This window comes from Spermophilus citellus (genome assembly GCF_964194105.1).
Source record: "Spermophilus citellus genome assembly, chromosome: 9".
NCBI lineage: Eukaryota > Metazoa > Chordata > Mammalia > Rodentia > Sciuridae > Spermophilus > Spermophilus citellus.
This window is the reverse complement of record NC_138191.1, coordinates 27,391,787-27,411,865: the sequence shown is the minus strand read 5'-3', so window position 1 is coordinate 27,411,865 and position 20,079 is coordinate 27,391,787. Positions and strand designations below refer to the sequence as shown.

At 39.3% G+C, this 20,079-nt stretch overlaps 1 protein-coding gene across 6 annotated transcripts; it reads left to right on the top strand.

Annotated features, from left to right (window-relative positions):
• Positions 1–249: 249 nt before the first annotated feature.
• Positions 250–11,076, top strand: PRPF38B (pre-mRNA processing factor 38B). Of its 6 annotated transcripts, none has more exons than XM_081307936.1 (6): positions 250–1,965; positions 4,673–4,741; positions 5,031–5,182; positions 5,477–5,537; positions 8,009–8,232; positions 8,584–11,076. In XM_081307936.1, exons 1-6 carry the CDS (start codon positions 1,681–1,683, stop codon positions 9,437–9,439), a joined length of 1,647 nt encoding a protein of 548 aa, XP_081164062.1. In that variant the 5' UTR covers positions 250–1,680; the 3' UTR covers positions 9,440–11,076. The 6 variants fall into 6 exon arrangements, with proteins under 6 accessions (XP_081164062.1, XP_081164064.1, XP_081164063.1 ...); XM_081307938.1 differs by lacking the exon at positions 250–1,965 and adding an exon at positions 2,681–2,724 and having other exon boundaries at positions 4,673–4,751; positions 8,584–11,074; XM_081307937.1 differs by lacking the exon at positions 250–1,965 and adding an exon at positions 2,683–2,724 and having other exon boundaries at positions 8,584–11,074.
• The last annotated feature ends 9,003 nt before the right edge of the window (positions 11,077–20,079 follow it).

Sequence of the window (20,079 nt, the reverse complement as noted above, 5' to 3'; positions counted from 1 at the left end):
AAATGTGGAGCTGGGGTTAGCTCAGTGGTAGAGCACTTGCCTCATACATGTGAGACAGTGGGTGTAGGAGGCACTGGGTTCCATCCTCAGCACCACATATAAGTAAATAAATATATTTTTTAAAAAAGGAAAAAGAAACATGCAGAAACAATTTTTTGTTAAATATATTTATTTTCTAGTTATAGGTGGACACAATGTCTTTATTTTTATGTGGTGCTTAGGATCGAACCCAGTGCTTTACGCATGCTAGGCGAGCGTTCTACCTCTGAGCCTCAACTCCAGCCACAGAAACAATTTTTTTTTAAATTGTGATAGTCTGCAACATGAATGGTGTACTCCAAGAAATAAACTATTTGACCAGTATCTTTATATCCGTGTGGATTTTTAAAAAATCATTTTCATTCTTCTTACCCTAACCAGTAAGTTCTTAACAAAACATACCGTTTGAAGTAAATATTTACAGTCCACAACACAAATCTTTATACCTGCAAGCATGAGAAGGGTCTTTTCAGTCTTTTTTATGGGTAAAAATAAAACCCAAAGGTATTATTCTGTGTATAACCTTCTCTTAGTTCTCACACACTAGGAGTCTTCTGTTAGCAGTGGGTTTAAGAGCTGAAACTGATTACTTTTACACCGTTTGTTCACTTCCTCTGCCTCATTCCTTGCCCGAGACAGGAGCAAAAGACAGGTAGTCAGTAAATGATCGGGTCAGAAAGACGAAGGCTCATTTCGAGGACCCGATCCTCCCAAGATACACATCACTCCTATGTCTAGCCCAATACATTCGTTAAAAGTGAAAGATCTGGAGAAGAAAGCAACGGCTTGAGCCAGATGCCTGAAACATTCTACTGGTAGCTTCAGGTATGCTAAGTAGTTCCTTTAAAGGTCACAACAGCCCAGCAAAATGTTATCGCAGTCTTATGTTCAGGCTTAAACATTAGACCTCAGGTCATACACTACATCCCTGCAAAGGACAGAAACATCTTTTATGGTAATCACTTGGGGAAGTAGGGTCACTGATGATAATCCTTTGAAGAATCTTAATACAGCGAACTCGGCGGAGACCTCCGACACTTCCCCGGAGCTAGACACTAATTGAAAAGCCCATTGCGGCGGTGCAAAACTGTTTCCTGCCTGACTCACGAGAAGAAACTAGGTCCCCAGACGAAACGCTAAAACATACAGATTGGGCCTAGAACGTCCTTCCCCATCGTCCCCAAATCCTCCCGGGAAATCTAACAGTCGGGCAAAGGAGGCCACCTCGACGAGTCCAGCGCGCAGAGAACGCGCGGAACCAGGAAGAGGAAGAGCTAGCCCACCCAAGTGTTTCTGATTGGCTGCCGGCTTAGCTTGGAACGCTGGGGCGTATGACGTCACATCCGCCGAGCCCGCCATCTTGTTCCCAGGGGCAGTTGGCGGAAGAGATCGCGCTCCCTAGCCACCGGCTTGCCTTCTTCCTGGAGTTCTCGCAGCCCGCGTCTCGGTGTCTGCTCTCGGCCCGGGGTCCATTTTCGGGGTCAGGGTTGCCCTCTCTCGCCTTGCTGGGGCACAGCGAGGCGGCCCCCTCTTCTGACGGCATTCCATGGAGTAGGGTCCCGGACCGTTGTCCCGAAGAGCGAGATCGAGCTTCGCCCCCTTCCCCCTCCCTTCTCCCTCCCTCCTTCCTTCCGTCGCAACATGGCTAACAACAGCCCCGCGCTGACAGGCAACTCGCAGCCGCAGCACCAGGCAGCCGCGGCCGCGGCCCAGCAGCAGCAGCAGCAGTGCGGCGGCGGCGGCGGCGGCGCCACGAAGCCGGCGGTCTCGGGCAAGCAGGGCAATGTGCTGCCGCTGTGGGGCAACGAGAAGACCATGAACCTCAACCCCATGATCCTGACCAACATCTTGTCGTCGCCTTACTTCAAAGTGCAGCTCTACGAGCTCAAGACCTACCACGAGGTGGTGGACGAGATCTACTTTAAGGTACGAAGCCTCTAGGCCTTGGGCTTGGGGGTAAGTTCAGAAGAGGTATGGAGGAAACCGGCGGAGGCGGCCCCCGAGATCTGAGGATTTGTGGGTGGGGGAAGGTCGGGCGGAGGGGGAGCTGTCTTCTGTAGCCTGTCAGGGAGGGGTCGGGCTGGGGCCGCCCTCTCATTTCCTTTTCAGATTTTAGAGCCAGGAGAACCCGCCACTTTCGATATTTCTCTTCCCCCAACCTCCTGCCTACCCCTGGGGGTTGTTGGGCAAGAGGGATAGGGGAAAGGAGAAATGAGTAACAGAAGTCTCTCCAGTTCACAGCTTTAAATTTGTTCCTTTTGACATGGATCTACTAGGCGCCAACTTGGTGCTTCTCCCGCTCACCCGGGCCAGGGCATGTAGTGACTTCAATATGGGCCTCGTGTTGTTGGTACTGTCCAATCCAGACAGGGACATGGTCAGTGCGTGTGTCGGTTGGGGTGGGAGGGATGGGGGTGGAGAGGTGCCAGTGCAAGATGTGTACAGAAGGCCTGGAAATTTTCCCAGCAGGAAGTCAGGAGTAAGCGGTCTCAGCCACCTGTGCATTGGGCATATTTAGAATTATCTGGGCCCTGGGCTTCTGCGGCAGGGTCGGTGCTGGCTTGGCTGTGCTGGGGAGCTCACCTGGCGCCTCCTCACTGCACTCTTGTCTCAGTTCTTGTTTCGTTAGCAGGATTGACTCAGTCTTGCAGCGAGGCTCGGAGCAGCCCAGGGTCGCAGGTAGAGGTATGCACTATTAATCATGCTCAATCGCCATAAATGCATTTCCCTGGTTAAATGAACAGCTAATTAGACTTTTTTTTTTTTTTTGGGCCATTGGTTTTGGTCTTCATCAGTAGATAGACTTTTTCCACTTCCCTGCAAATTATGTAGTATTAAAAATACCTTCCAGGCCTCCAAACATGGATTTGTATTTTAAAGAGAATTAATAATAGACTCAACAGTTTTTACAAACGTTTTAGCTAGAGCATTTACAATCTTTTGTCTGTAAAGTTTGAGACAGATCATGTCTTTTCTGTCATCTGAACATGTGTGGAGATGTTAACAAAAGGACATTTCTCTATTTGTTTTGCTGCCTTTCCCCCAATAATTGTTTAGATTATTTCAGGATTTTGAGATATTAGTTGCTTTTTTATAGAAAACATTTTGAGGAATACAGTTCAACCCTGGGCATGTAGAGTACAGAAGTAAATTTAATATATTCTCTTACAAGAGTCTTGAGAAGGTGTAATTGTTATACTGTGAACTAGCTTTTAAAAAAAAAAACTAGCTTTTAAAAGGTAAGACCTTTTCAACATGGATGCAATATGTCGAATAATATTTAACACACTATTCTATGCAGTAAACTTTGAAAAGCTGTAAATTGGATTTCTGCTCCTTTTGTGGCAGTTTCTGTTTTAAAATCTAGTTTATGTAGTAGGGGGAAAACTTAAGTTTTGAAACAATTAAAGATCTACCAGGAATTATTTTTAAGTTAAGTTTAAAACTAAAGACCCAGATTTTGTCATTAATATGGTTGTATCAAATAATCATTGAAATATGTAGACCTCTAATTTTGTACTTATTTTTTATTTATTTATTTTTAGTACCAGGGATTGAACCACTTAGCCACATCCTCAGCCTTTTTTTTTTTTTTTTTTTTTTTTTTTTGAAGTACTTTAATTTTGTTTTGCTTCTATCCCTTGACTAGTCTTTGAAGAATTGAAACAGTAACACAGCAAGCTGGGGAAAAGAAATAGTTAAGTACTCCAGGAGTTGAGCAAAACAGTGTAGTACTTGAGTACCACTAAAAAGCAGTGTAAAATAATACCATGTGTGGGTGGAAATACACTTTCAGAAAGATAATAGAATGAAAGAACAGGATTTTTTTTTTTCTTTTTAAACAACAACAACAAAATGAGATCTTTCCAAAAGACTTCTTGGCTTCTATTTTATAGTTAAAATTCTTTTTATTGCTATTTTAGATAAAGCTATCTTTGTAGGTTGGTCCTTTAGCAAAAAGGATACTGTATTATGTTTGATTTTACTTAGTGTATATTAATGACTATTCACACTCCATTTCTGATACAGTTTATGTTCTTGGGGGGAAAATTAGATTGGTTCACATAATTAGGCTGAAAATGAATTGTAAGAATGATCTCTGTAAAGTGTGACTTTTGTGGTTTTATCTTTAATCAGGAATAAACTTGATTCTTGTGGGAAAATGTGCAAATAAAAGTTCTATTATTTTGCATTTTACTTTATTTTATCATGTAAATTTTTTTAAATCATAAAGTAGAAATATTGAGGGCATTTTTTTTCAAACTTCATTTTAAAATGAGTTTTTTTTATTTTAAGCAATTTATAATTAAAAGGCTGAATAATATCAAATATATTGTGCAAATCGATGAAGACTGTAGACATTTCCTGACTCCCACATATGTAGAAATTAGCTGTGCATAAAGCTAGTTTAATGGGATTTCTGCTCTGCCAACACATTAAGGTTTTATTAAATCCTGGTAGTTTTATTGGTATTCTTTAACTGTCTAAGCAGTTTTTCCAAAGATAATTTACACACTTAATGTGAGTAAACAGTATTTTTGGAAGAGTTGCTCTGTTATGGACTTGGGCTTAATCAGAATTTTAAAAAATTCAGAGTGTGAATGTTTGTTGTCTTCCTCTTTTCTATTTTCAGGTCACGCACGTTGAACCTTGGGAAAAAGGAAGCAGGAAAACAGCTGGCCAGACCGGGATGTGCGGAGGGGTAAGTAGAAGTACGTGCATTTTTCAGTTTTTCTGTGTCTGATAATTAAGTTTATTAGAAAACTAAAGTCTGTCCTTATACATTCAAGTGACAATTTGTTGGTGGATCTTAAAATTTGTAAAAAATGTAAACTCAAGGGTCCAGTGAATTGGGTTACAAAAAGTGTTACTGTTAATACTTCATTCTTAGTTCTGGATTATGTCTTGGTTATTAATCCTAACATGATTAGTCAGTGGATGCTAAGCATCTGTTAATTATTATACTTTTTTCTTAACTGTTTCCCCTAAAGGTTCGAGGTGTTGGAACAGGAGGAATTGTTTCTACAGCTTTTTGCCTGTTATACAAATTATTTACTCTGAAATTAACTCGCAAACAAGTGATGGGTCTTATAACACACACAGACTCTCCATATATCAGAGCCCTTGGATTTATGTATATAAGGTGAGCATGTATTTATCTGTATTTTTAATAAATATCTCGTAATTCACATAATTTTTTGTTGTTGTTTTTGTACTGGGGATTGAACCCAGAGGTGCTTTATCACTGATATATCCCTATCCTTTTTATTTTTCATTTTGAGATGGGTTTTGCTTAGTTGCCTAGGAACTTGCTCAGTTGCTGAGGCTGGCCTTGATTACAGTCCTCCTGCCTTAACCTCCTGAATCATTGGGATAACAGGCATGCAACACCTTGTCTGGCTCACATACGCTTAATAAATCTTCCTTGCAATTCTAGGTATACACAGCCCCCTACAGATCTTTGGGACTGGTTTGAATCCTTCCTTGATGATGAAGAGGTATGTCAGCAAGGGTAATAATTAGTTTTTTCTAATTACTTTTATTTTTAATATCTTTTCATTGGAGATTTAATGTCTTCAAGAATTTTCTGTAGTTATTTCAGTCATACCTTCAGAATTAAAGTCCTTTCACTAGGACTTGGTGGCTTTTACATATCTTATGTTAAATTTGGTATGTTTGTTTTTAAATTACTTAAATGTTTTTATAATTATTAGAAAATTTCTCTTCCTAATTAGTTTCTGTATATTGTATTGGTCCTAACTTGTACAGTTGATAGTGACTTTGAGGTGGGCTATGGTCCAGATTGAGGTGATAAAAGACATGTAACAGAAAATTAAATGTATCCTTTTTTTTCTTCTGGAACTTTTAGTTCTTTAACCTCTAAATACAAATATTCCCACTTGCATAGAAATGCAAAATTGTAGAGCTAGGCTTGACTTAAGTAGGCTGAGAGTTTGGATGGTTGGTTGAAGGTGACAAAACAAGAACTTTTAATTCTGAATTTCTCATTTTTTGAGACGGGTCTTGCTGTATTTCCCAGGCTGGCCTCATACTCTCCATTCTCCTGCATCAGCATCTCAGTAGCTGAGATTATAGGCATTTGCCACCACCATGCCCTGCTAAATCTAGCTTTCTGGCTCCTAGCACATCACACATTTAAAACAAGACAGTACTATTCTAGATGTTTTTAAAATTCTAAATCCAGTTTGCCATCTTGAGTTTGTTAACATGTTTAGAAATTACTTTAGGAAACTTGACTAAGTCCAATTTAAATCCTACTTATATTAATTTGCTTACATATTAAAGTCCAGGATATCAAAATGTACCCATGTATTATGCCATCTATCTCTTCTCCCCATTACTTTGTATGTTAAGGTTCGTAAAGTAGACTCTGATATAGCAGTAGTCCTATTTAAAAAGTTCAAAGAATTTGTTGAATTAAAAGATGGTTCCAATGGAAATATTTTTGTTTGCCATTATATTCACATCAAAAAAATGACACATTTTGGGCTGGGGATGTGGCTCAAGCGGTAGCGCGCTCGCCTGGCATGCTTGCGGCCCGGGTTCGATCCTCAGCACCACATACAGACAAAGATGTTGTGTCCGCCAAATACTAAAAAAAATAAATAAACATTAAAATTCTCTCTCTCTCTCCCTCTCTCTCACTCTTTCTTTAAAAAAAAAAATTGACACATTTAGACATAGAGGATTTAGTCTTTCTCTACCTTTTTTTTTTAAACCTGTTTACTGAACTGCTTGGTAATCAGAAGACACAAAAATTATTTTATGTGATAATCACAACCTTTTAAAGATTTTTTTTCCTCTTTAAAAAAGGTTTTTTTGTTGTCGTTGTTGTAGATGGACACAATACTTATTGTTATTATCATTATTAATTATGTGGTGCTGAGGATCGAACCCAGTGACCCATATGTGCAAGGCAAGAGTTCTACCACTGAGCTACAACCTCAGCCCTATAAGAGATTTTTAAGACCAAAATGCTTCTTCCTTCTGACTATAAAAAAGCATGTCCTTCTTTTTAATTGTATTAGGTTTGTTTTTTAATGGTTCTATTTAATCTGTTTTTTATTGTGCTTACAAACCTGAGGTCCTCTGTTTAAGCTAACTTATGTTTTCTTCCTTAGATATCTGCAGCGATTATATTTGGAAATACTGTATATCTGAACACTTAAATGTGTGTGAGTGCAAGCAGTTTTACCTTTAGCTCTTGTTTTCCTGTTTAGATAACAAATCTCACTTTCCTTGTGTGCTTGCACTATAGGTTTGGGACTGACAATAGCTGACTAACATGTCCTGAGCTGTGAGAGGGCATAGCAAGAAGGCCTTCATGCGGTAATGACCCTTTTCAGAGACAATGGTCATCATGGATTATGCGTTTCCAATTATTTGTTCATTTATTTATTTTCTACATAACTAAATTAGAAACCTCACTGCTTCATGGCAGTTGGTTTGCTATTGCTTCCAGTTTTATTAGGGCTTCATTTTTATATTACAGCTGTTAAAAAGATAACCTTTAGACAGAAATTGTCTGAAATAGTTCATATGTAGCTAGGTTACAGTGCTAGGTATGATGTGTGCAAATGTATCCACAGAAATATGTACTTAGTAGGTATGTGGAATGTAAATTAAGTCCTTTGTTCCACATAGTTTAGTAGTATAAGGTGCTTTTTCATATTATTACCTGAGTGAGATCAGTTCCCTTTATGCCTGTGAGGCTGCAGGATTTGTTCTCACCTGCATGTATACACTAAGCCCAAATATTTCGCAATGTCATTCATTACCAGGTTAGGATACAAAATTGAAAGTTTTCTGTTAGAATTTTTTTGTATTTGATTCCAAAGATGGTAATGTGTTTTTTTAGTATTCATGTTTGTGTTGAAATGCCTTTTTTTTCTTTTTGCTTTTTTATTTTTTATTTTTTGACCATTAGGGTATCTTTTGTGTTTCATAGGACCTAGATGTGAAGGCTGGTGGAGGCTGTGTGATGACCATTGGAGAAATGCTGAGGTCTTTTCTCACAAAACTGGAGTGGTTTTCTACCCTGTTTCCAAGAATTCCAGTTCCAGTTCAGAAGAATATTGATCAACAGATTAAAACGCGACCTAGAAAAATCAAGAAAGATGGAAAGGAAGGTGCTGAGGAGATAGACAGACATGTTGAACGCAGACGTTCAAGGTAGATGTAACAAATTGTAAATTTATTCCTTTTTATTAGGAATGAATTTATGAATCCAGGGATGCTCTACTACTAAGCTACATCCCCAGCTTTTGGTATTTTTTTATTTTGAGACAGACTAAGTTGCCACGGCTGGCTTAAACTTTTAGTCTTCCTGCCTTAGCTTCCCAAGAAGCTGGGATTGTTGTAGACGTATATCACTACACCCAGAGTTTTGTTTTTCTTTTTACGCAGTCTTGGGAATTAAACCTAGGATCTTGACTATGCTAGACAGTGCTGTCCCACTGAATTACATTCTCAGTCCTTATGTTTTATTCATTGGAATTTCCTTCTTCCTTCTCCATTTCTTAGATCTCCAAGGAGATCACTGAGTCCACGGAGGTCCCCAAGAAGATCAAGAAGTAGAAGTCATCATCGTGAGGGCCATGGGTCTTCTAGTTTTGACAGAGAATTAGAAAGAGAAAAAGAGCGCCAACGACTAGAGCGTGAAGCCAAAGAAAGAGAGAAAGAAAGGAGAAGATCCCGAAGTATTGATCGGGGGTTAGATCGAAGGCGTAGTAGTAGGAGTAGGGAAAGACACAGAAGTCGCAGTCGAAGTCGTGATAGAAAAGGGGATAGAAGGGACAGGGATCGGGAAAGAGAGAAAGAAAATGAGAGGGGTAGAAGACGAGATCGAGACTATGATAAGGAAAGAGGGAATGACAGAGACAAGGAGAGGGAAAGATCAAGAGAACGGTCCAAGGAACAGAGAAGTAGGGGTGAGGTAGAAGAGAAGAAACATAAAGAAGACAAAGATGATAGGCGGCATAGAGATGACAAAAAAGATTCCAAGAAAGAGAAAAAACACAGTAGAAGTAGAAGCAGAGAAAGGAAACATAGAAGTAGAAGTAGAAATGCAGGGAAACGAAGTAGAAGCAGAAGCAAAGAGAAATCAAGTAAACATAAAAATGAAAGTAAAGAAAAATCAAACAAACGAAGTAGAAGTGGCAGTCAAGGAAGAACTGAAAGTGTTGAAAAATCAAAAAAACGGGAACATAGCCCCAGCAAAGAAAAACCTAGAAAACGTAGCAGAAGCAAAGAACGTTCTCACAAACGGGATCATGGCGATAGTAAGGACCAGTCAGAAAAACATGATCGTCGGAGGAGCCAAAGTGTAGAACAAGAGAGCCAAGAAAAACAACATAAAAACAAAGATGAGACTGTGTGAAAATTTTTGTAAAAGTGGATCACATTGAATCCTATAAATGTTTGATTAAATCTGCTTTTTTTCCCCCCAAGTTCAGATTGTGCAGTAGTTATGCACTCTTCAAGCTCCCTGTAGGCTGCATTTTCATTTCTTTTGTGTAGGGAAGTGCCTTTGTAATCCCATTTATTGCATTGATGTTTTCACCCAGTTGTTGAGTTTGATACATGATGCACAAGATTGTTCTTGCGTTTTTATTGTTTGTTTTTAAAATGTACAGTCTGTACATATGTCCTAAAAATGTTTTAATTCCTTTGGCATGGTTGCCATGTTGGTTAAATTTGTATAAGGCAATAAACTGCCACTAATTCTATTTTTGTTTTGTAGGTGTGGGATTATGGTTTGTGTACTAAAGTTAGCATGGCTGTGCTTTTCGTAATAGGATGCTAAAGACTTTGGGAATGGATCTTGGATATCTTATAGGAGAATTGTGTGCTTTTGATGTACATGAAGGCAGCAGTTGTAGGATTAACATTCTTGTCCACTGTACATTATCTTGGAAGACTTGTTAATATGTTATACTTAATTATTCTCCACAGTTAACTTTAGAGAGAATTTATGAGAGGTTAGTTTCTGATGCAGAGGTTTAAATTAGGCTGTGATTTGATCAAAAGTCCTTTTAGCATTCTACCTCAAAGGGACACTGTTAGTATGCCTAAAATTTATTCACTTAGTTTTCCTTTTTTATTTGGGGGAAAAAAAAAACAACATGACATGTAATCTTTTTTCCTTGGATTCTTTCTCAGATTTTTAAAGTACTATATTAAAGAAAAAATTAATGTCTAAAGCCTAGCATTCTTGCAGCAACCCTATCCTAACTTGTAATTGGGAGAGGGTGGGGCAGATGAGTAGAGAAACAGATTCAAGCTCAAGCTTCCAAAGCATTTTTATAAATGGAAAAATACTTAAATTATGAAACAGCTTGATATAGTGTCCTTTTTTTAAAATTTAAAACTTTTTTTATCAATGAAGATTGCTATTTGAGTTTTTAAACAATCTAGAACGGAGAAGTATTAAAAGTAATGCTGTGCTGCATTATTTAAGACTATCAGCAAATTATTTGATAGATTGTTCTTATGACTTGTATTCTGATTACAAAGAACATCATGAGTGGAATAAATACTGGATTAAATCCTTTATCCTGGGTGTTGGCTTTCCCCCCATTTGTTAACATTTTTTAAAGATATTTTTGTTGTGGAAATTGATAAAATGTCAATAGAGTTACACTTTGTGCAGAGATATCTTAGTGCCCAGACGACAAGTGGATTTTAAAGAAACTCAGAGAGGGACATGTGATAGTTATCCTCATAGTAACGGCAGTTCCCTTTCAGTGGATGTTATGTGTCACTGGGATGATTAATTTGTTCCACATAAAGTGTGTTTATTAAATAATTTCATTTGGATTTTAAGTATCACTTCAAAATATGAACTTGAAGGACATTTTTATAAGACACCCCATCTGCTTCTTTTTAGAACAGAAAATAGAGACCCAAAGTGATAGGCTTCATCAGTGCCAGGACTAAGAGTATTCCTGACCAGAGATCTTTCTGTACACATAACAACATTTTTTATAAACCACTGGTTATTTTGGCTAACTGAAGGGTGCTCAGAGCCACCTGTGATAGTGTTAAATTGAACAAACAAGTCCGCCTGGAAGAGCCTTCCCTAGCCAGGCATGGTAGTGGGCATATACTTTGGAAGCAGAGGTTGGAGGATCTCAAGTTCAAGGCTGGTTTTGGCAATTATAGGGAAACGCTATCAAAAATGGGGATGTAACTTCGAGAGCACCACTGGGTTCAGTCCCCAGTATTGTGAAACAGAAAAGATGTTCCATATGTGGGTTTATGCCTAATTTAAGATAACTAAATGAAGGAATTAGCTATAAAAATCCTGTTTGGGGTCAGGGGTTGGTACTGGAGACTGAACCCAGAGGCATTCTACTATATCCCCAGCCAGTTTTGGAGACAAGAGTTTCACCAAGTTGTGATCCTCCTGAGTAGCTGGGAATATAGGTGTGTGCCACCACCTCCAGCTTTCCCCCTTCCCCCAAGAGTAGACAATTGAGCATCAATCCGATAACCTAGAAATTAGAAAAACCTACTTTTGAGTAATGAAAGCCATTAGGGTTACCTTAAATAGAAAATTGGTTTTCTAGTATACCTAAATTCCAGTGCTATTCCTTTGGATATAATTTCACTTGAAGTGTTCAGTGGTATATTTTAAGTAAAACGTGAAAAGTATTTCAAATGAAGATGAAAGTACTACCATAACCTGCGTTTTTTTTATCCTGATTTTTAATGTAATTTTGCTTTTGAGGAACATTTTGGTACGTGTAAGATCATCTAAGTACTAGTTAATGCCAAGCATATACGTGTTTTGTTTGGAGAGTGGCTTCCTAAGACTGAGAGATCTCCATCATTTCTTGCAACATGGAGATCAAGTTTGAAAAGATTTTAAAGCTTAATATAACTAGAAGCCTCCATCCAGTTTTTGTATACACCTGAAATGATTTTACCTTTCCATGTATTAATCTTGGCATCTGTTTTTTAGTGTTCCATTTGCAATTAAGCCCTATACATGGGTTAGAATATTATCAATCAAAATTAATATAAAGTGTCCATTTTAATGCCATTTAATTTATAACCATTTGAGTCTGGTTTAGTTTTAGTTTGTTGTAAGGCAATGATTGTGTGTGTGTGCGTGGCGGGGGGATCAAACTCAGGACCTTTCTGGGCCAGTACTTTACCACTGAGCTGTATCTCAGCTCCAATTACAGGACCTCTTAATTGGAGCTGATTTTATGGGGAAGGAAATGCTTCCTGAAAGTCTCTGCAATTTCTCCTCCTGGCATTCCATCTTTAAAAATTCCACAGAGCTTTGCAAATACTTCCAAAATGACATTTTTCACTTTAGGATCATTGTCTATCAACATTTGTTATTGTTGGGAACATGACAGCATGAATATAATCAACTGAAAAATGTTAGCATTATAGCTAACTTAAAATCCATTTCATTCCTCAGCATCTAGTCACATTGTGGGTCTGGGGTTATTACTAGGGATTGAATCCGTGTCTCACAGTTAAGGCAAATTCTCTTCTATTGAGCCACATACCCAGCTTTTTATTTTCTGGGATGGTCTTCCTAAATTGCCCAGACTAGCCTTGAATTTGTAATGCTCCTGCCTCAGCTTCGTAAGTACTGAGAATACAGCCATGCACCACCACTCCTAGCAAGAGAAAATCTCCATTAAGTAATATTTACTGTTAAGTAATAATTAAGTGCACAGGTAAAATGTATTTAGGTGTATAGGGGAGTGCTATTTCAGCCTATTGCAAAAGTGAGTTGAAAGCATTTTATGTGTCTTAGAAGCTGTGAGATTTTGTCACAAGTATTGAGACACACACATATATACATACATGTATGTACATATTGTAAGGCAATCCTCACATAAACTTCCCTGATCTGTAGTTGCCTTTAAATTGTACCAATCTTCAAGTTGATTTTCCATGGTTTGTGTTCTGGCCATCTCTCCCTCTTCCCCCCCCCCCACACACACCCTTTTCTTTTTAAGTACTGGCAATTGAACCCAGGGGTACTTCACCACTGAGCTATATCACCAGCCCTTTATTTTTTGAGACTGTCTTGCTAAGTTGCTTAGGGCCTTGCTAAATTGCTGAGGCTGGCTTTGAACTTGCAATAGCTCTTTCTGCCTCAGTTTCCTGAGCCACTGGGATTACAGGCATTTGCAACTGCATTTAACCTGGCTGACCATATGAGTGCAACCTCATTAGGCTGGATGATGACCCCTGATTTAGTCTAATAAAGGGATCAGCCAAGAAAGTTTGTTGAGAATTATATAAGAGAATCAGTCTGTTCCCTCCAGTTTTTTTTAATTCAACATTTATTATTTTAAATATTTACTTTTTAGGTTTTTTTAAGGTGGATACAATATTTTATTTTTATGTGGTGCTGAGGAGTGAACCCAGTGCCTCACGCATGCCAGGCGAGCATGCTACCACTTGAGCCACATCCCTAACCCCTATGTATTTATTTATTGAGATGCCAAGGATCAAACCCAGTAGCTCACCTGTGCTAGGGAAGTGCTTTATCACTGAGCTTCATTCTAAAGCCGAATTATTTATTTCTTGGGTCATTGGAATTAGTCATTTCTACCCCCCCCACACACACACAAATTGCATCAGCCCTGACCCCTAATATCTGAAATATAACTAAATGAAAACAATGTTTCAAGTCACCAGTATCCTGAATTTTCAACTACCAATAGAAGATATTTCTGAAGTGCTTGACTTATCAGTCCAGATAATACTGCTTTGGTGAACTTATTTTTTTCTGAAGTATTCCATATCTGATCCAAGTCCTGGGAATGGAGTTATGCTACAGCTTATTCAGGAACAGTCAGTTATTGGTTTGTGCACAAGTGTTATACTGTTGTATTTTTTATTTTCCTCAGTACTAGGGATTGAACCAACAGCCTCACATACTAGGCAAGCACTCTACCACTGAACTATCAATTTTTATTGGCTTCACCCAAAAAATTTATACCTACTCTTCATGATCCTGCTTTGTGATTCTGGGGCTGAGCATTTTAAATATTTCTCCTTTGCTAGCTGGCATAATGTTAGGCTTGTCGGCAGAGGATGCTTGAGGGATGCTGCAAAGGAAGGAGCTCTGGTTCCATGGTTTTATTGTATCTGCATTGTGTAGCGACCAGATGTCATCCAATGGTACTCATCCAACAAATCTCAGTGGCATTTCATTGAAGGAAGCAAGGGGAGTTCCTAGCAAATCTACAGGCTGTCCTGCTGGTGCTCCAGCAAGTAACTTCCCAGTGAATCTAAAGCAGCATTCCAGTGGGAAGTGTCGTGTCTAGTTTTATTGACATTCCTGTATCTCCAGTCCCAGCCTTCAGTATCTCAGCAAATGGAAGGCCACAGCTGCACTCTCTCCAGAATTCTCTTTACTCTTAGTAATAAATCTGTTACTGATTAAGAATTCATTATGTCAAATGTCCCTTGTTGGAATTACTGTATTTTCTGAATACTGGTTGAACCCTAAAATATATTATTAAGATGATTGGTATTAAGATGATACCAATAATAGGAGTACCACCTCATGAGGTTGGATGGTGACCCCTGATTTAGTCTAATATACAGGGATCAACCAAGAAAGTTTGCTGAGAATTAGTCTTTTCCCTCCAGTTTTTTAAAATTAATTAATTTGTTAATTTAATGAGGTGCCAAGGATGGAACCCAGAAGCTCACCTTTGCTAGGGAAGCGATCTATCACTGAACTACAATCCAAGCCCTCCCCTTCTGTTTTGACTAAGAATAAATAAGAATTGACTGGTCCTTAGAAGCCCAAACCAGACTTGCATAGATGTGGTTTAAGGATGGCCATGTGAAAGAGATACCATGATGCTTAAGTCATTGTACTTGAATCTGCCTGGCTTCCTGATGGTTTTCTAGTTTAGTCTAGTTTTGTTTTGTTTTCCAGTCTGGTTAAGTGAATATCCTTACAATTTCTTTATTTTCCTTAAGATGACCTGAGTTTCTCTTCCTTGGAACTAGGAGCCAAACTCTAATTTCTCTATTATAATCATCAGGAATACCTGATCAGTGAGATTCTTCCTGATATTTTCCTGAGACTGAGGGGGCTTTTTGTTGTTGATTGTTTGTTATTGTTTGTTTTTAATTTTCCAACAGGATCTGACAAGGTTGGTCTCCCACTTGTGACCCTCCTGCTTCAGCCTCCCAAGTCACTGTAATTATAGGCATGTACCACCATGCCTGACTCTGAGATTGAAATTTTATCTATCTTCAGCAACAGTATCATCCACTTGATTTGACTTAGCAAGTCAAAAACAACTTTAGCTGCAATTCCTTTTCCTTGGCAGAAATGATCTGCCCATGGGCAGAAGAGAGATGCAGGGGAGTGATGGAAGACAACAGTATGAATCAGGGCCACTAAAAATCATGTAGTTTTCCATTCTTTTCTTGGATAATCAATCCTACTCCACATTCCTTCTGTATTTTTAACACACACACACACACACACACACACACACACACACACACACACCCGCCCCCAACTATCACCATTAGTACTGGGAAGCAAATTCAGGGTCTCTAGAATGCAAGGCCAGCACTCTACCACTGAGCTACACCTCCAGCCCCTCTGCATTTGGGTGTGGAGGGGTGGTTCTGGGGACTGAACCACATCCCTGGTCCTTTTCATTTTGAAACCTGCTGAGTTGCTGAAGCTGGCCTCAAACTTATGATTCTCCTGCCTCAGCCTCCCAAACTGGTGAGAATACAGGCATGTGCTGCTGCACCCAGCTGCCATAATTCTCAATGATTTCAATCTTTCCAATACTCAGGCCTCTCAACGTGTTTTCTGGTACGAGGGATTGAACCCAGGAGCACTCAACACCTGAGCCACATCCTCAGCTCTTTTTCTTTTTCTATTTTAAGACAGAGTCTCACTAGGTTATTATAGCCTCGATAAGTTGCTGAATCTGGCTTCAAACCTTCATGCCCCCCAAGCCGCTGGGATTACAGGTGTGCGCCACAGCAGTACCCAGCATGCCTCTCAATTTCTTGATCCTCTGTCCTCCAGTGGTATTTTTTCCTCCACCAACCCTCAGCTGCCAATTCCTATGGTATCATCACAGAATTGGCCATTTTCAATATCTGAAACTTTTCCATATTTTCCATTTTAAACATCCCATTCTCTTATCACCAACTCCTATTTTTCCTGCTTACAATATCCTATCCAACAATTTTGGGGTCTTTCAGTCTACTGCCCCTGCTGCTCTCCACTGCAGCCCCCTCAGCCTCCACTTACAAGTCTCATTTCCTTGCTAGTTTAATTTCCACTGTCCAATATTATAAATCACTTCCTTGTAAACATTCTCAACTCCCTCATTGCATTCTCTCTCTATCACACTTGTCTAATAATATCCCCAATCCAACTTACATATGGCTCTTAGCCTACTCTGTGCTTGCACACAAATGAACATGACTAGAGAAAGGACAATCATGCAGACTAGCATCTTTTTAAATTCTTGACCATAACCTCCATGGTGACCTGTTGAAGGTGCAGCAAAGGTAGCAGTGGAATTCTATCCTTCAGGTTACAGTATATACTATAAGTCAATAAGCATTATGTGGTGTTGTCTCCCTCAAAAAGGGTCCTGGAACAAAGGGTGAATGTGAATGCAGAGGTGGCCCTGTTTACCATCATTCCCAATGACCCACTTAAGAGACCTGAGCTCCCACCTCTCTAACTCTGGACTCCGTGAACGGACAGTGAAGTGTTCCTTGAATCTTGTATCCTAAGTGTGTTTCTGGCATTACCTTCATCTCAGCCCTATGGGTACCATGGTACATCACCCAGATATCTCTTCCAGAGTTATCCTGAACTCAGGCAAGGAGCACTGGTATTATTTCACCCATTAACCACTGGATGTGACTGCCCCAGAGGGGTGTGACTTTGAGCAAGGACCCTCTCATCAGCCAAGGGCAAGTCAGAGAGAGACACTGGCAGTCACCAATGTTTCCTGCAGCTGGGGTGATGAGTGCTCATACTGTTCTAACCTTTCCCTTTGCCCTTCCTCTTCCCTCTACCTGTCATACTCCTTCCTAGATTTTCCAAAGGACTCCCTCCCTCCCTTCCTTAGGGCCTATGTCCTGCTTGCCAGAGAGGTCTTCCCTGCTGATGTATGTAAATTAGCACTCTCTCCCTCCATATTCTCTCCTGTCTTTCTGCTCTATTTTTCTTCATGACACTTAGCAACACCTGATAAATTGTATTACTGCAGCTGCTTACTTTGGTCTTCCTCTACTAAAGTTTATGTTCCATTGAGTGTAGGACTCTGGTTTGTTTATTTTTATACTCCAGTGTTCAGAATAGTTCTTGGAATGCAATAGATGCTCAATATTTATTTGTTGAATGCCCGAACTAAAAATGCCAGGAATTTATAATAGTTGACACAGAAGGCAGAATGACTCAGTAGAAGGAACTTAGAGTTTTGAAGTTAGACTGATTTTTTAAAAACAACTTTATTTAGGTATAACTGACATACAATAAATCACACATATTTAATGCATAAGGTTGACATGTTTTGACATATGTAGACTTCTTGAAATGAACACCACAACTGAGATAAAGATCATATCTTCCATTTTTTTTTAAAGAGAGAGAGAGAGAGAATTTTAATATTTATTTTTTAGTTTTTTCGGCAGATACATCTTTGTTTGTATGTGGTACTGAGAATCGAACCCGGGCCGCGCGCATGCCAGGCGAGCGCGCTACCGTTTGAGCCACATCCCCAGCCCGTATCTTTCATTCTTAAGAGTTTTCTCTTGCACTTCTACATTCCCTTCTTCCCACCCTTTTCCATTTCCAGGCAACCATTGATTCGCTTTCTGATTTTGAATAGTTTGCATTTTCTAGAAATGTATATAAGTATATCAAGCCATCTGTTTTTTGTTTGTTTGTTTGTTTGTTTGTTTGTTTGGCTTCTTTCATTCAGTATAATAGTGCTTTATTTTATTTTATTTTTTTTGTACTGGTGATTGAGCTCAGGGATGCTTTATCACTGAGCTACATCCACAGCCCTTTTTATTTATTTATTTATTTGGGGGGATTGAACTCAGGGGCACTCAGCTACTGAGCCACATCCCCAGCCCTATTTTGTATTTTATGTAGAGATGGTCTCACTGAGTTGCTTAGTGCCTTGCTTTGCTGAGGCTGGCTTTGAACTCAGCAATCCTCCTGCCTTAGCCTCCCAAGCCACTGGGATTACAGGCATGCACACCATGCCCCATAACTTTTTAAGACAAGATCTCTCTAAGTTGCTTAGGGCTTTCTAAATTGATGGGCTGGCCTCAAATTTAGAACCTCCTGCCTCGGCCTCCTAAATCGCTGGAATTACAGGTGTTCACCATCACAGTTTAGTTCATTCCCCCCTCCCCCCTCCCCCCCTACCGCTTGAGCCAAATCCCCAGCCCGATCATTTATCTTGATTGTCAAACATTTGGTTTGGTTTGGTTTGCTTGTAGTTTGGGATTGTTAAAAATAATACTACTGTGAATATACACGGTTTTCCATTTTGTTTTGTTTTTGCTGATTGAATCCAGGGCCTCAGGCATGCTAGGCAAGTGCTATTCCACTTAGCTACACTTCAGCCCTTTTTTTTTTTTTTTTTTTTTTTTTTTTTGAGTCAGGATCTCACCTCTTTGTTCAGGCTAGCCTTGAACTTGTGATCCTCCTGCCTTAGCCTCCTGAGTCACTGGCTTTACATGTGTGCACCACACCTGGCTCAATTTATCAATTTTTAGGGGTTGGGGGAGTGGCTCAAGCGGTAGCACGGTGGCCTAGCATGCGTGTGGCACGGGTTGGATCCTCAGCACCACAACAAACAAAGGTGTGTGTCCGCCGAAAACTAAAAATAAATATTAAAAAAAAATTTATCTTTTCTTAAAGTGAATCATGCTTTCAGTGTTGTATTTAGGAAATCACTGCTTAACCTGAAGTCACAAAGATTTTCTTCTATTTTTTCTTCCACATTTCATAGTTTTTAGCATTATGTTTAGGTTTATAATACACTTTGATTATTATTATTATTATTTTTTTTTTTTTGGAGACAGGGTTTTCCTTATATTCAGGCTGGTCTCAACTTGTGGGCTCAAATGATCCTGCTCCACCTGGTACTACAGCATGCACCACTATGCCCAATATGAGTTAATTTTATTTATTTATTTATTTAAATATTTATTTATTTATTTTTTTACTTTTTGGCGGACACAACATCCCTGTTTGTATGTGGTGCTGAGGATCCAACGCGGGCCCTACGCATGCCAGGCAAGCGCGCCACCGCTTGAGTCACATCCCCACCCATGAGTTAATTTTATAATATGGGGTGATGTATGGATCAAAATCCATGTTTTGTTTTGTTTTTGTTTTTGTTTCTGGTCATTGAACTCAAGTACTTGAGAATGAAACACCACTATGAGTCAGCCTTCTTATATCAGAGAAAATATTCGGCATTTGTTTTTTTGGGATTGGTTAACTTCACTTAGCATTATCTTCTCTAATGCCATCCATTTACCTGTAAATGCTATGATTTTATTCTCTTTTAATGCTGAGTAAAATTCCATTGTGTATATGTGCCACATTTTTTTTATCCGTTCATCCACTGAAGGGCATCTAGGTTGGCTCCACAGTTTAGCTATTGTGAATTGTGCTGCTATAAACATTGATGAGGGGGAGTATGGTAGGATTAGATGAATTCTAGATAGGGAAGAGGGGTGGGAGGGAAAGGGAGGGGGCAGGAGATTAGCAAAGGTGGTGGAATGTGATGGACATCATTATCCAAAATACATGTATGAAGAATTGAATTGGGTGTCAACATACTTTATATTTAAAAAGAGATATGAAAAATTGTGGTATATATGTGTAATAAGATTTTTAAAAAATACATGACAGCAGAATGCATTACAATTCTTTTTTTTTTTTAAGAGAGAGTGAGGAGAGAGAGAGAGAGAGAGAGAATTGAGTGAGAGAGAGAGAGAGAGAGAGAA